A 12779-nucleotide genomic window follows, 5' to 3' on the forward strand; every position below is an offset into this window, starting at 1 on the left:
AGCATCTCCAATGGTTGGAGGGATGCCTGGCTTTTCCAGAAGGGAGCTGGGAATCAGAAACCAACCTTGGTCTTCGGGAGAGGATGGTTTCAGAGCGAGGAGCCAGAAAGGGGAGAAAGAGAAGACCAGGAGGCAAGTTGCGCCCCTTAGGCGTGAGAGCAAAACAGTAAAACAACGGGGAAGCACAGCGTTTGCTTATCTACTTATCTGTTTTATTTAGCTAAGCGAGGATGGCTTCACTGGAGAATCACAGGGCGGTGCACAGCAAAAAGATACAAAAGGAAAACATAAAATGCATAATAAAAACAAGAGCAAGAAGACAAACTAGTGACCCACAACACGTTTGCAACGACACAGAATGATTACAATAGAAAAAATTCTGTTTTTGTGTATCATTTTGCTTTGTAGTTTGTGTTATTACGGTGGAAAATTTAATAAAAATTTATTCAAAAAAAGAGAAAAAAAGAAAAATCGGACTAATACCTGAACAGCAACGAGCAAGCCTTTCGCAAGGCCCCGCCCCCTGGGCCACTGGCCCCGCCCCGCCCTGGGACCCCGAGGTGCTGGGGGCGGGGATTGGCGGCTACGGCGGCCGGCAGGGTCCAAACGTCCCGCTGCGGCAGTTGTTTTCCAACGACGTGCTCGACGCTCGGCTCCCCGCCCCTGTCAGGAGCGCCGAGTTGCTCGATGGGACGGCAGCTGACGGTGCTTCTTCCTCCTCCTCCTCCTCCTCGCCGTCATTTCCGCGCCGGCCCTGGAAAGGAAGCAGGTGAGAAGCGGGAAGGGGCGTCGCGGGGCTGGGGAGGCCTGCGGGGCCTCTGAGGGAGGAGGCCCTGCGAGCAGGGAGGGACGGAGGGAAGGATGGGAAGGGGCGCTGAGGTAAACCCTCCGAAGAGGGGGCGGGATGAGGGGCCTGCCGGAGGACGGGAGAGGAGGCGGTCGAGGGGCTCCTTCGCCCCCGCCACCCGTAGCGAGGGGAGGGGGAAACGCTGCTTTATTGTTTATTGCATTTGTACACCGTCTGTCACCCGACAGTCGCAACTGAAAGCGACAATAACAACCCCCCCCCCACGTCTTCTTTATTGGTTTGTTTTGCGAAATATGTACACCACTTGACTGGAAAGGAAGAAAAGGGGGGAAAGCCTCAGCGCTTCACAAAAAAAAAAAAAATTGGTTCACAGTAAAATCCGCAGCCCTACTTTAAAAGGATACAAGAGTTTAAAATGCTGAAACAGATTAGAATTACTTCGACTTTCTAAGCATCTGGGTAGTTCTTGTATAAACAGGAATGTTTTTTCAATTGGCAGGGAGTTCCAGAGTGCAGGCAGTGCCACACTAAATGAGATCAAATTCTTACAAATGGGGAAGGGGCACCTGTAGCAGTGCCAATTCTGCTGCAGCTGCCCTTTTTGAAGTTTTACAACAGGGACCCCTTTAAAAAAAAATCAAAGATTAGGGAAATGGGAAAAGAGTTAAAAGCAAGGCTGTAGGTGACTTGAGAACGGGAGGTGGGTTTGGTGCAGTGATTAGTGTTGTACTAGGACCTGGGAGAGACCGGGCTTCAAATCTCCCCACTTGGCCCCCCATGAAGCTCACTGGGCAACCTTGGGCCATTCACTGCCTCTTACCTCCCAGGGCTGTTGTGAGGATAGAACCACCTTGAGCTCCTTGAAGGACAGGTGGAATAGAAATGCAGTAAATAAACAAGCTGTTGAAAGAAGAGATGCTGTGAGGCCCTTGAATCAGTCAAAGGAGGGCAGTCCTCCTATTTAAATAGGGAAATGGGATTCTTTGAGATTGCATAAAAGGGAGATGAAGTGGGTGATATAGGACAAGAGAGGTGTGTGTAGAAGAGGAATGGTTAGAGGTCCTCTGAAGAGTGTAGGTTGAGGAAGGTTATGGTATGTAGTTCACCTACTTAAACTACTAAGAGTCACATCCATTGTTCCACCCCTTTTCTTTCCTCTGGCCATGCCCATAACTGGCATGCAGCTCCCAGAAGGTTATCCAGAAGGCGAAGCAAATGTTCTCCACCCCTAACATATGTGGTTAATGTGTTGGAATACATTTAAGAATGTAAGAAGAGCCTGCTGAATCAGGCTGAAGGCCCATTCAGTTCAGCATCCTGTTCTTACAGTGACCAACCAGATGCCTCTGGGAGGCCTGAAAGGAGGACCTGGGAGTTTCATTACAGTGAAACCTTGGTTTTCGAACATACTCGGTTCTGGAAGTCTGTTCAATTTCCAAAATGTTTGAAAACCAAGGATCAAAGGGCTGGCAGCAAAATCCTCTGAAAAAATGGAGAAATGCGCCTCGGAAGCCATTCAACTTCTGAGGCGGTGTTCGAAAACAGAAGCATTCACTTCCGGGTTTTTTGCATTCAACTTATGAAACATTCGGCAACCGAGATGTTCGAAAACCAAGGTTTGACTGTCCTAGGTTCAAAGGAATAATCTTCTGAATAGTTATTGCTGAGGGCACATCAGTAATTGGGCAGGGGGGTTTTGACTTTCATGACTTGCTTGGTGTCTTCCTGGAAGTATGCTGGAAAAGGAATCCGTGGTCAAAAAGCACTGCTCTTTTTCTTGGAAGCTTCAAATATTTGTGGGTACAGAAGTAACAGTGGGTTCTATCCAGCACTGTTGCCTAGCTGATAGGAAGGAATCTATCAATTCTTCTTCCCACCCGCAGCCCCATGCTCTCCCCATCCTCAGATATGCTCTGGAGGCTTGGGGGACCCATTAGTTTAGTTACACCATTGGATACAACCCCAAGGGTTCTACTGAAATAGATCTTGCTGTTTTAGGTTTTTGAAATTGTGGGATTGTGGCCATTCTTTTTAGCCACCTTTCCAAAAATATCAATGATTAAAAAGGAATTGCTGCTCATTACCTTCTTTATGGGATAATACAGTGGACGCTTGGGTTGCGAACGTGATCCGTGCAGGATGCATGTTTGCAACCCGCAGCGTCGCGTCTGTGCACACACAGGTTGCGATTCGGCGCTTCTGCGCATGTGCGACCGCTGAAACCCGGAAGTAACCCCTTCCAGTACTTTTGGGTTTCGGCGCATTCGTAACATGAAAAAACACAACCTGAAGCATCTGTAACCCGAGGTATGACTGTAGTTATAGTATTTAAATACCTTTACCTGTTCCTTTGCCAGTCTTATGACCAATTCCAACAATAGTAAAAATCCTAAATCCTCTTTGCCACCTTAAAAAACCTTGGTTTTAAGGTTGGCTTTAAGGAACTGGAAGAATTTCAAAAGCCCAAGCACACCCCTTCTGATAATGTGGTTGAAAGAAGGATACAGTTTAAAAGCCTGATTTTAAGAAACTACCTGTCTTGAGCATTTTTGTGCAATGGGCTCAAATACAAAATAATGCATTCAGAGTAGAGATTATAACATAGTGTTATAAAAGGCACTGGACAATTCTAATGATTTGTATTATTTTCCATACAGGCATCACTGTGGCCAGTCTTTGTGACTGAGAATGGAACCCCAACGAAATTGATTTTTTTTCACCCCATCTCTCTTCCTAGGAAGTGGGGCTCCCCTCATCTCCTTGTATTGGGCAAGTAAAAGCAACACGTTTATGAAAATATGCCTCCAAAATTCAAGCGCCACCTCAATGATGATGATGTTACTGGGTCAGTGAAAAGTGAGAGGGTAAGTGCTTGAGGGCAATGGCTTTCTTTGCATGTTTTAAATGTGCAGGTTAGAATGGCCTCACAAGTCAAATCCATCTGTAGAATCATTGCTTTTAAGTCACTGAGTTATATGGTGCTATTATGTCATGGTCTAGCTCTTGTTAGTACATGGATGGGAAGCTGCATGATAGTCCCATGTAAATTACTCTTAGTTTTCCTAGAGAAGAATAGGCTATAGTATAAAAAGATAAGATCGTAAACATGCCCAATGGACTTGAAAACTTTTTTCTTGCAAGTCACCAAGATTATGGTGATGGTTTCATTGTGCAACTGCCTATGGAGTTTAGACTGGTCTATAAACATTCCAGAATATATCATTGATTAATGTACATTTAAGGATATATACTTAGACGATTATTTGCCAATATCTTTACAATATGGAGTTTTCTCTCCATATTATAGAACAGGTTTTCTTAAGCTATCTTTTACTTGGAGTAGACAAAGGCTCCTTGCTGCTAATACTTCTCTGGCCTGTTTGGTCTGACCTGACTTTTCTTTTGGTGTGATGTGTCTTCCAAGGAGCAGGGGGTGTAACCTACCAGTGGCTCCTATTCCTGTAAATGATGTATGAGACCAATGCATGCTTACTGAACTGAATGTTTTTTTCCCCCTTAATGCTGATAAGTTGCTTACATTTTGCATTTCCCGGGTTTTAAATTGTTTTATATTTTGCGTTTGCTGTAAGCAACCAACTTAAAAGAAACTTATAACTACTTTAAATAATAAGTTCTCTTACCTCTTGGGGTAGTAATCTTGAAGAGAAAGAAAGCTTGTGGGTATAACTGGTGTTTGAGGAAGGAATGGACTGGTAGCACACAGTTTCAATAGCATAACAATTAGCAGCTATGTTCATCAGGGAGTAGGCCTGTTCTTCAACCATCATCAGCTTCATGAACTACCGTATTTTTCACTCTATAAGACGCACCAAACCACAAGACGCACCTAGTTTTTGGAGGAGGAAAACAAGAAAAAAAATATTCTGAATCTCAGAAGCCAGGACAGCAAGAGGGATCGCAGCGCAGTAAAAGCAGCAATCCCTCTTGCTGTTCTGACTTCTTTGATAGCTGCGCAGTCTGCATTCGCTCCATAAGACGCACACACATTTTCCCTTACTTTTTGGGAGGAAAAAAGTGAGTCTTATAGAGCAAAAAATACGGTATTTCTATTGCAGTTGATGTGAAGGTGTTCAGCTGCCAGTACTTTACTGGTCATTTCGCCAGTACGCCAGTGCTCAGGACTATCAGACTTTGTCCAGGAATAGTTTTCTGTGACATATTTTACTGCAGGTAGCAGGAAAATACAAATGGAGAGCAGGGGAAATTCCCTTTGGAAAGAGCTTTTCAAGCCCTCTGCTTTGTTAGCTGGCCCCAGGGCCCTTATGCAACCTTCCCAGAGACCAGTAAGAAGCTATTTATTAGTATTATTAAATTTGTATTCCGCCCTATACCTGGGGTCTGAGGGCAGTTCACAGGATATATGATATAAAAGCACAGAATACATATTCAAAAAATAAGAGCAACCCAATAACGCCCCATCCCCCATTTCAAAAGGGCATTGAATGTCAGTGAACCAAAGGCCTGGTTAAAGAAGAATGTTTTTGCCTAGCACCTAGAGGTGTATAATGAATGCGCCAGGCAAACCTCCTTGTGGAGAGCATTCCACAAATGGGGAGCTACTGCAGAAAAAGCCCATGCTCATGTTGGCACCTTCTGACCTCCCATGGAGGAGGCACACAAAGAAGGGCCTCAGAAGATGATCTCAGGGTCTGGGTAGGTTCATATGGAAGGAGGTGGTCCTTGAGGTATTGTGGTCCTGAGCCATCTAAGGCTTTATAGGTCAGAACCAGCACTTTGAATTGGGTCCAGAAACTAATTGGTAGCCATACAGTTGGACCAGGATTGGTGTAATATGCTCAAACCGTCTTGCCCTGGTGAGCAACCTGGCCACTGAATTCTGCGCTAACTGAAGTTTACAAACAGTCTTCAGAGGCATCCCCACATAATCTAACCTAAAGGTTACCAGAGCATAGGCAGCAGTATCCAGATAAGGGCATAGCTGGATGACCAGCCAAAGCTGTTGGAAGGCCCTCCAGGCCTCTGAGGCCACCTGAGCCTCGAGCGACAGAAAAGGATCTAAGCTATGAGTACCCCCAAGCTACGAACCTGCTCCTTCAGAGGAAGTGTAACCCCATCAAGAGCAGGCAGCCTTCCAGCCCATCCAGTCTAGGGAACCACTCACTAACAGTGCCTCAGTCTGATCTGGATTGAGTTTAAGTTTGTTGGCTCTCATCCAGTCCATTATCAAGGCAAGACACCGGTCTAGCATTTCCACTGCCTCACTCACAGATGTAAAGGAGAAGTAGGGCTGAGTGTCATCAGCATTCTGCTGACAACACACTCCAAATCTCCGAATAACCCCACCCAGTGGTTTCCTGTAGATGTTGAACAGCATAGGGGATAGGATTGAGCCCTGAGGAACTCCACATTGAAGGTTCCACAGGACTGACCCTCAGGGAACGACCACTCAAGTAGGCCCAGAACCACTGCAAAGCGGTCCAACCCATCTCTAACTCAGACAGCTGCTCCAGAAGGATACCATGGTCAGTGGTATCAAAAGCCGCTGAGAGGTTGAGGAGAATTAACAGGCACACATTTCCCCTATCTCTGTCTCGACAGAGGTCATCATACAGGGTGACCAAAGCAGTTTCTGTGCCAAAACCGGGCCTAAACCCCAATTGAAATAGATCTGGAAAAGGAGTTTCTTCCAAAAGCGCCTGGATCTGGTTTACGACCACCCACCCTAGAGTCTTGCCTAGGAAAGGGAGATTAGCCTCAACAGAAAGTGATTTGATCATGACAAGGGACTAATGTCACTGTCCCCCACTTTCAAATCACCCTCTTCCTGCCTAGTTGAGAAAGCAAGGTCCAGAATATAGCCTGCCATGTGTGTTGGGTGTCAGGCTGCCAGAAAAGCCCTTCCATCTGTTGTCCAACATGTAAACAGAATCCGGCACAGTGCTTGCAAACTTCATTGCTCAGTAATCAGGGCGTCAGTACCTGGCACATCAGTTGCAGAAGCTAAAGTTCTGTCCCCTCCCCCTTATTTATACCTCCCTCCGTGCATTTTTTTGCTGTGATTCAGTGTTTCTTAATTGTTATAGCCTTTTCTCAACCCTTCTTTCCTGCACTGAGAGTGGGGGAGAGGAAGGAGCGGAATCAGGGCTGCATTGCAGAGCAGGAGACACAGCGCCTTCTCCTTCTCTCTCAGCATCTGTGGCTACCTCAAGCCTCTCCCCTTCATCCTCACCCTCTGCGGATGATTCCTCCCTGTCCCACCAGTCTGAACTTGATTCAAAGTCTCCTTCCCCCTCAGGTGCCTTCTGGACTACTGGCTGCCACCATTCTTCCTTGTCCAGCCAGTCCCTGACATCAGTGACATGTTGGGACAGCCCCATGGCTGTCACAGCGGCCATGATGTCCTGAGCTGCCCCAGAGCCAGTTGCCTCGGCATGGATGTTAAAGCCCCCCAGCAGCTCTGTCAGCTCAGACAGGGACACTGCTGGGCAGTGAGGCAGGCGATAAACTAGGAGCACACACTCTTGAGTCCCCTCTGACTGGACAGAGCCTGGAGATAGAGATACAGTGAGGGGGGAAAGTATTTGATCCCCTGCTAAATTTGCCCGTTTGCCCTCTGAAGAAGAAATGACCAGTCCATAATTTTAATGGTAGGTTTATTGTGGCTGTGAGAGACAGAACAACAACAGAAAAAACCCCAGAAACCCAGAAGACAAAAGTCAGCGATTGATGTGCATTATAATGAGTGAAATAAGTACTTGATCCCTCTGCAAAAGATGACTTAGTACTTGGCGGCAAAACCCTTGTTGGCAGTGACAGAGGTCTGATGTTTCTTGTAGGTGGCCACCAGGTTTGCACATATCTCATAGCCACTCCTTTGTTGCCTTGGCCTGTGTCATGTGCCCCTTACCTGGCCTGCCCCATCTCCCATGCCATAGCTCCTGCTACCCTGAACCACTGTTATTGGGCTCCCCCTTGTGCTCCCCCACTCTTCTCCCCCTAGGCACATCCCCCAAAGCACCCTTACAAAACCAATTAAAAACAAAAATAATTTAAAATTATTAAAACAATTAACAGCAGTTTTAAAACAGTGTTCTCTGCTGGGCAGTCCTTTTGTAGCCTGTCTTGCCCTGCCCTAGGCCCGATGGAGTGAGGCAGGAGCAGGACCCTCAGATTCTCCATGGCAGGTTTTCCTGGCTCTTTGTTTGTTTGTTTATTGCCACCTGTCATGTAAAGTTGCAGTTATAAAAGTATAATATAATGTTATTAGTATAATAAGCGTAAGATGTAGCTTTGTTAAAAATATGAAGTAGCCACACTGGTGGGCATGTTAGGTTTTTGCAGAGTGAGGCGTGAGGGCCAGAGTCTCACTTCTCTGTGGTTTCAAGCCTATGGAAAGTTGTATGTGTGATAGGACTTTTTGTGGCAGTGCCCCTTTTAGATATACTCTCTTGGTTTTCCAGATCAAATTGATTCTCTCTTGCCTTAATGATTCCCAGGGTAGGTTTCTGCTGCCAACCTCTGGAAAGTTTAAGACAAGCATTTTACACGTGGCTCTATATTTAGAATGATACAGAGAAGTGGATAAGCAAATACTTGAACTAGCCCTGTAAAGGGTCTCTGTGCCTGTTTGTGTCCTCCTTTCCCATGTTTTTGAGTCAAGATCGTATTAAGATGAAACTGATGTTCCCAAGCCTATAAATATTCTTATACATAATTAAGTAATGGATGTTCCAGGACTATATTCCCAAGTGTGAGATAGAACAGTGCAAAGGGGGCTCAGTTTTAGGAGGTTGACTTGGTTGCTATCATGAGCACAATTTTGTCTTTTTGGGGGGTGAGGACATAAGAATGCTGATCCCTCCTTGCACTGAATAAGAGAAGGTGGGTGTCTGTGAGGTACTTCATTGAGATGTGTGAATGATGAGCAATCTTACATTTTTCAGAAGTGCTCGTTTCCTTTATGAATCATGGATTTGTAGTTAAATTTTCTTTTAATTTGGACTCCAGAGAACTTAAAGCAGAACTGATGTGCTGATTGCAGCTAATAAGATGCATCTCAAGAAAGACCTAGCCACCTTCTAGCTTTGAAAGTGGACAAGAAAGACTATCTTTTATCTATATCTATCTATCTAGACTATCTATCTAGCATACCTTTATCTATCTTTTATGTTTCCAGAGGAACCTCCTAGAGGAAGATTCAGATGAAGAAGAGGACTTTTTCTTGTAAGTATCTCTAAGACTGAAGCAGGGATACCTGAACAACCTTTGGGGAGGATCTCTTAATGCTTGCTCTTCCCTTCTCCGGTATGGGGCCCCAGCTCTGTTGTGTATAGCACTGGCCTTGCCAATGTAATGTGATACAGTACAGCATCAGGTATTCATCTTAAAAGCAAGTTGAAAGATTGAAAGATTCACTGGAACCCTTTCCAACAACACCTGCTGTGAACTTCGCAGTGTAAGATTGAGGACTCGCCTTGCCAGCCCCTTCCTTCAGCCTTGGGGGGCTGTACTAGTCTTCTTGAGGTACTTTTGCCATCAATGTATTGTGTAACAGGCATAGGCCAACTTGGCCTCTAGATGTTTTGGGACTACAACTCCTATCATCCCCAACCACTGGTCCTGTTAGCTAGGGATGATGGGAGCTGTAGTCCCAAAACATCTGGAGGGCCAAGTTTGCCTATGCCTGGTGTAATACTTTCAGCCTCCAAATATCTCCCTGTTAATCTGCCATGTGATGCCGCTCATTCACTCAAGTAGATGAATAGCAACTGTGTCCTCAGGTTTGATCTGTTAATAAGCTTGTGTTATGTCTTTCCAGGAGAGGGCCATCAGGTCCAAGGTTTGGACCCAAGAATGACAAGATCAGGCAGTAAGTATTTTGTGGCATTTGAAAATGGGTCTTTTCTTTTCTTGTGTTTCATTTTCATATAAAATTGCCACAGTCTCGGTTACAGATTTTGCAGCATTTGTGTTGAATCTAGTACTAGTTTCCACGACACTAAGACCTTTTGCTATAGACCAGTAAACCAGTAAACATCATTGCTGTGTTTTGATTTTTCTGTACTGTGGGCTAAATGATCCATCTTCCACCATGTTGACAGCCTAGAGATTTGTAAGACCTCCTGGAGAGCAGAAATAGGTTCAAAGCCACTGAGCAAATTGGAAGCAATTAAAACTTGGCTAGTAATCACCAACTGTACCAAAACAATAGGAAAGAAGACAAAACTTGGACACCTTCCAGGAGCAATTTGTGCTAAGAGGCTTAAGCTCTAGCTTTGACATCCTTATCCAATGGTTCCCTGGAGGAGGAGGAGGAGGAGGCAACCCCCTTCTTCACTCAGATACCAGTTCAGTTCAATTTACTTGCTTAAAACCCATAGTGATCCTGCATATACCCCACATTCCAGTACAGAAGCATTAATCCTAAAGAAATGGATCACCTCAGGTTATTAGTGTTGGCGTTCAGGACAAGAACTTTGGAGGCAGCTCATCATAGCAATTGACTGGGTTGGGAACTTGTATCCTATGGTTTTATTAGGATGGGCAAACCTGTGCACTTGTCTGTTTTGTGTCCATCTCTCTGAAATTTTTCTGCACCATGTGCAATTCTTTCTTTTCTTTCATCATTCATTACATATATCACCAAAAGAAAAGTGATGTGTGTGTCTTGATTTATCTGAATATGTTCTGAAGCTCTAAAGTTCATCTTCTGTTGTTCAAAAGCATTCTGCTTGGAGGTTCAATTCAAAGAGTGTGTCTACCCCAGAAGCATTTGTGGAATAGTGTTCCATTCAAAGGCATATCACATGCAAACTGGGTAGGATTGTAGGTAGGAATCCTTGCTGCAGTTGAAATAAGGGGGCAGCTGTCCTGCTCTGTTCTCTCTGTTAAAAGTTGTGTGCTGTTATATGCAAGAGGTGAGGCACCTGCTCAGCCTGCAAAGGGGGACTGGGGTAGAGCAGAAGCACACCAAAAAAAACCCCAACAGCTATACTCTCCCAGAACTACTGCAGGCAGCTGTGCAAATAGTAATAGTAAGGTTTAGAAAGAATGTCATTTTCCCAGCAATGGTTGCAGTTTGAATACTGGGACTATGTGATTTCCTATGAGTTGAAACATTCATTTGGAGAGGAACGAATAATAGGTGCTCATGTCTTGGACTACAAAAAGCCTTTAAAATAACTCAAAATTAGTGCTCATTTATGGGGAGGGATAGAGATTATTATTATAGTCTCTAGAACTGATTAATAGAGGCTGACTATTTACTGGGGGAAGCTGTGTATGAGCTTATTCCTTGCAGTCACAGTAAAGTGATCCACCCTGGATTGAAATACCAATATAAAATGGCAGATGATAGAAAGTTGGAAAGAAACTGTAGAACAGTTTTTGAAAGTCTGTAATTGGAATGTTTGGAGAGCTTAAAGTTGAGGACAGCATTTCTTTCCAGCTTGACTTTTGGTATGCCTTTAAATTCTTTCTTGGAATTGTCTGCTAAGTCAGGGCAGCCAGTGAGGAAATTGCTCACTTCCTGAGGCTCTGATAGCTCTGTATTTAGGTCTGGGGTCTTGCGACTACCTGATAACCATGTCATCATGCTCCTCTTCTCTGGGGCACAGAGGCAAGCAGCTTTTATGTCTGCAAATTCTAGGCTTGAAATCTGTTGGGATGGCCGTCCACCCTCTTATGCAGGAAACGGCTATGATATGTTGAAAGTTTGTCTTACATTCTTCAAACTGAGGGCATTTTGTTGACCGCCATCTTAAGTGCTTATGGAAACTCGCAAAGAAAAAGCCGTCCCCATTTTTAGGTCCCAACATTTGGTACAGAAATATATAGCCTCTGGACAGAGTTGCTAACTAGTTATTGTGGCGAATACCAGTTGATAGATTATTCTCCATGAATTTGCCTAATCACTTTCTAAGCACATCTGTTCTAGTGGCCTTCAACACACATTGTGATAGCGAATTTATTTAGTTATGAACTATAGAACATTTTTCAGGGTTTTTTTTCTGCGGTGCTAACTTGTTGATCATTCTTGTTATCAGTGGTAGTTGAAAGCTATTGGTACGTTATTGGTACTAACTAGTATCTGGGCACCTTTGTTTTTTCTTTAAGTGCAATGGATGTCCAGGCTTTGGCTCTTGAGCAGTTCATGTCAGACACAGTGTTAGAAACTGATATATGAAAGCGAGGAGCTAAAAAGGGCACCATAAACCTAGGTTATGGACACAACAACAGAATGTCTAGACGTGCTTTTTTATAACAAGAGTACAAAGCTGAAAATGAATGAACTGCAGCTAAATATTATGTTCCATTTTTAACATGGTCTAGTCCTTCTCCTGTTCATCCCCCAATATTCTTAAGAGGGTCTTTTCTACATAGAGTAGCTGAAAAAGGTCCTCCTTTCCTTCCACTTTGCAGTTTTAATCTGAAATCTTAGGCACAGTACTGCACCCAGAGCTCAAACTTCTCATGCTAATCAAACTCCCTGTCGCAAAATGCACCTAGAACAATGGGGAGTTTTGAACACTGGCCAGACATTAAGAAAGTAGCCCTTTGTACTCATAGCAAGTGGTAGAGAGAGACCTTTTCACACACTTCTCTCTGCCATATGCTGATGTCAATGCGTTCTAGGAGAGCAAGGATGCAGCAGTGCAATCCAGAGTTGAGTATTCCAGGGTAGAGTGTTGGAATGAGATGGATTAAGTGATTTTGCCATATGAAGTAATAACCTCTCCTGTAGCAAATGGGGTGCAGGTTGCATGGATCTGGGTGGCTTGCTTAAGGTAGCTGTCCTTTACATTGGAAACACTGTAGTCAGCCTGGTAGGAATATTTTTCCTGAGTGTTCCTGTGAAGGGGAGGAAATCTTGGTGTTTCATCAGAAGGGCAGCACCTCAAGTACAAAAATCATTATTAATTTGATTAAGGGGCCAGCGACCTTGCTTGTTGGTATTGCTTGTCTGAGACTTGTTTTTACTAAAACCAAC

General features: G+C 44.5%; 1 protein-coding gene across 2 annotated transcripts in view; it reads left to right on the forward strand.

Annotated features, from left to right (window-relative positions):
• The first annotated feature begins 609 nt into the window (after window positions 1-609).
• Window positions 610-12779, forward strand: part of VAMP4 (vesicle associated membrane protein 4) — a 28720-nt gene continuing 16550 nt past the window's right edge. Inside the window, exons 1-4 of one of the 2 annotated variants that reach the window (XM_081915211.1) lie at window positions 610-769; window positions 3466-3672; window positions 8967-9013; window positions 9609-9659. In XM_081915211.1, coding sequence (XP_081771337.1) covers window positions 3607-3672; window positions 8967-9013; window positions 9609-9659 — 164 coding nt within the window. In that variant the 5' untranslated portion in view covers window positions 610-769; window positions 3466-3606. The remainder of the gene's footprint in view (window positions 770-3465; window positions 3673-8966; window positions 9014-9608; window positions 9660-12779) is intronic. The other variant, XM_081915212.1, reaches the window with a different exon arrangement.

The sequence above is a fragment of the Podarcis melisellensis genome, assembly GCF_964234715.1.
Source record: "Podarcis melisellensis genome assembly, chromosome: 6".
Taxonomy (NCBI): Eukaryota; Metazoa; Chordata; class Lepidosauria; order Squamata; family Lacertidae; genus Podarcis; species Podarcis melisellensis.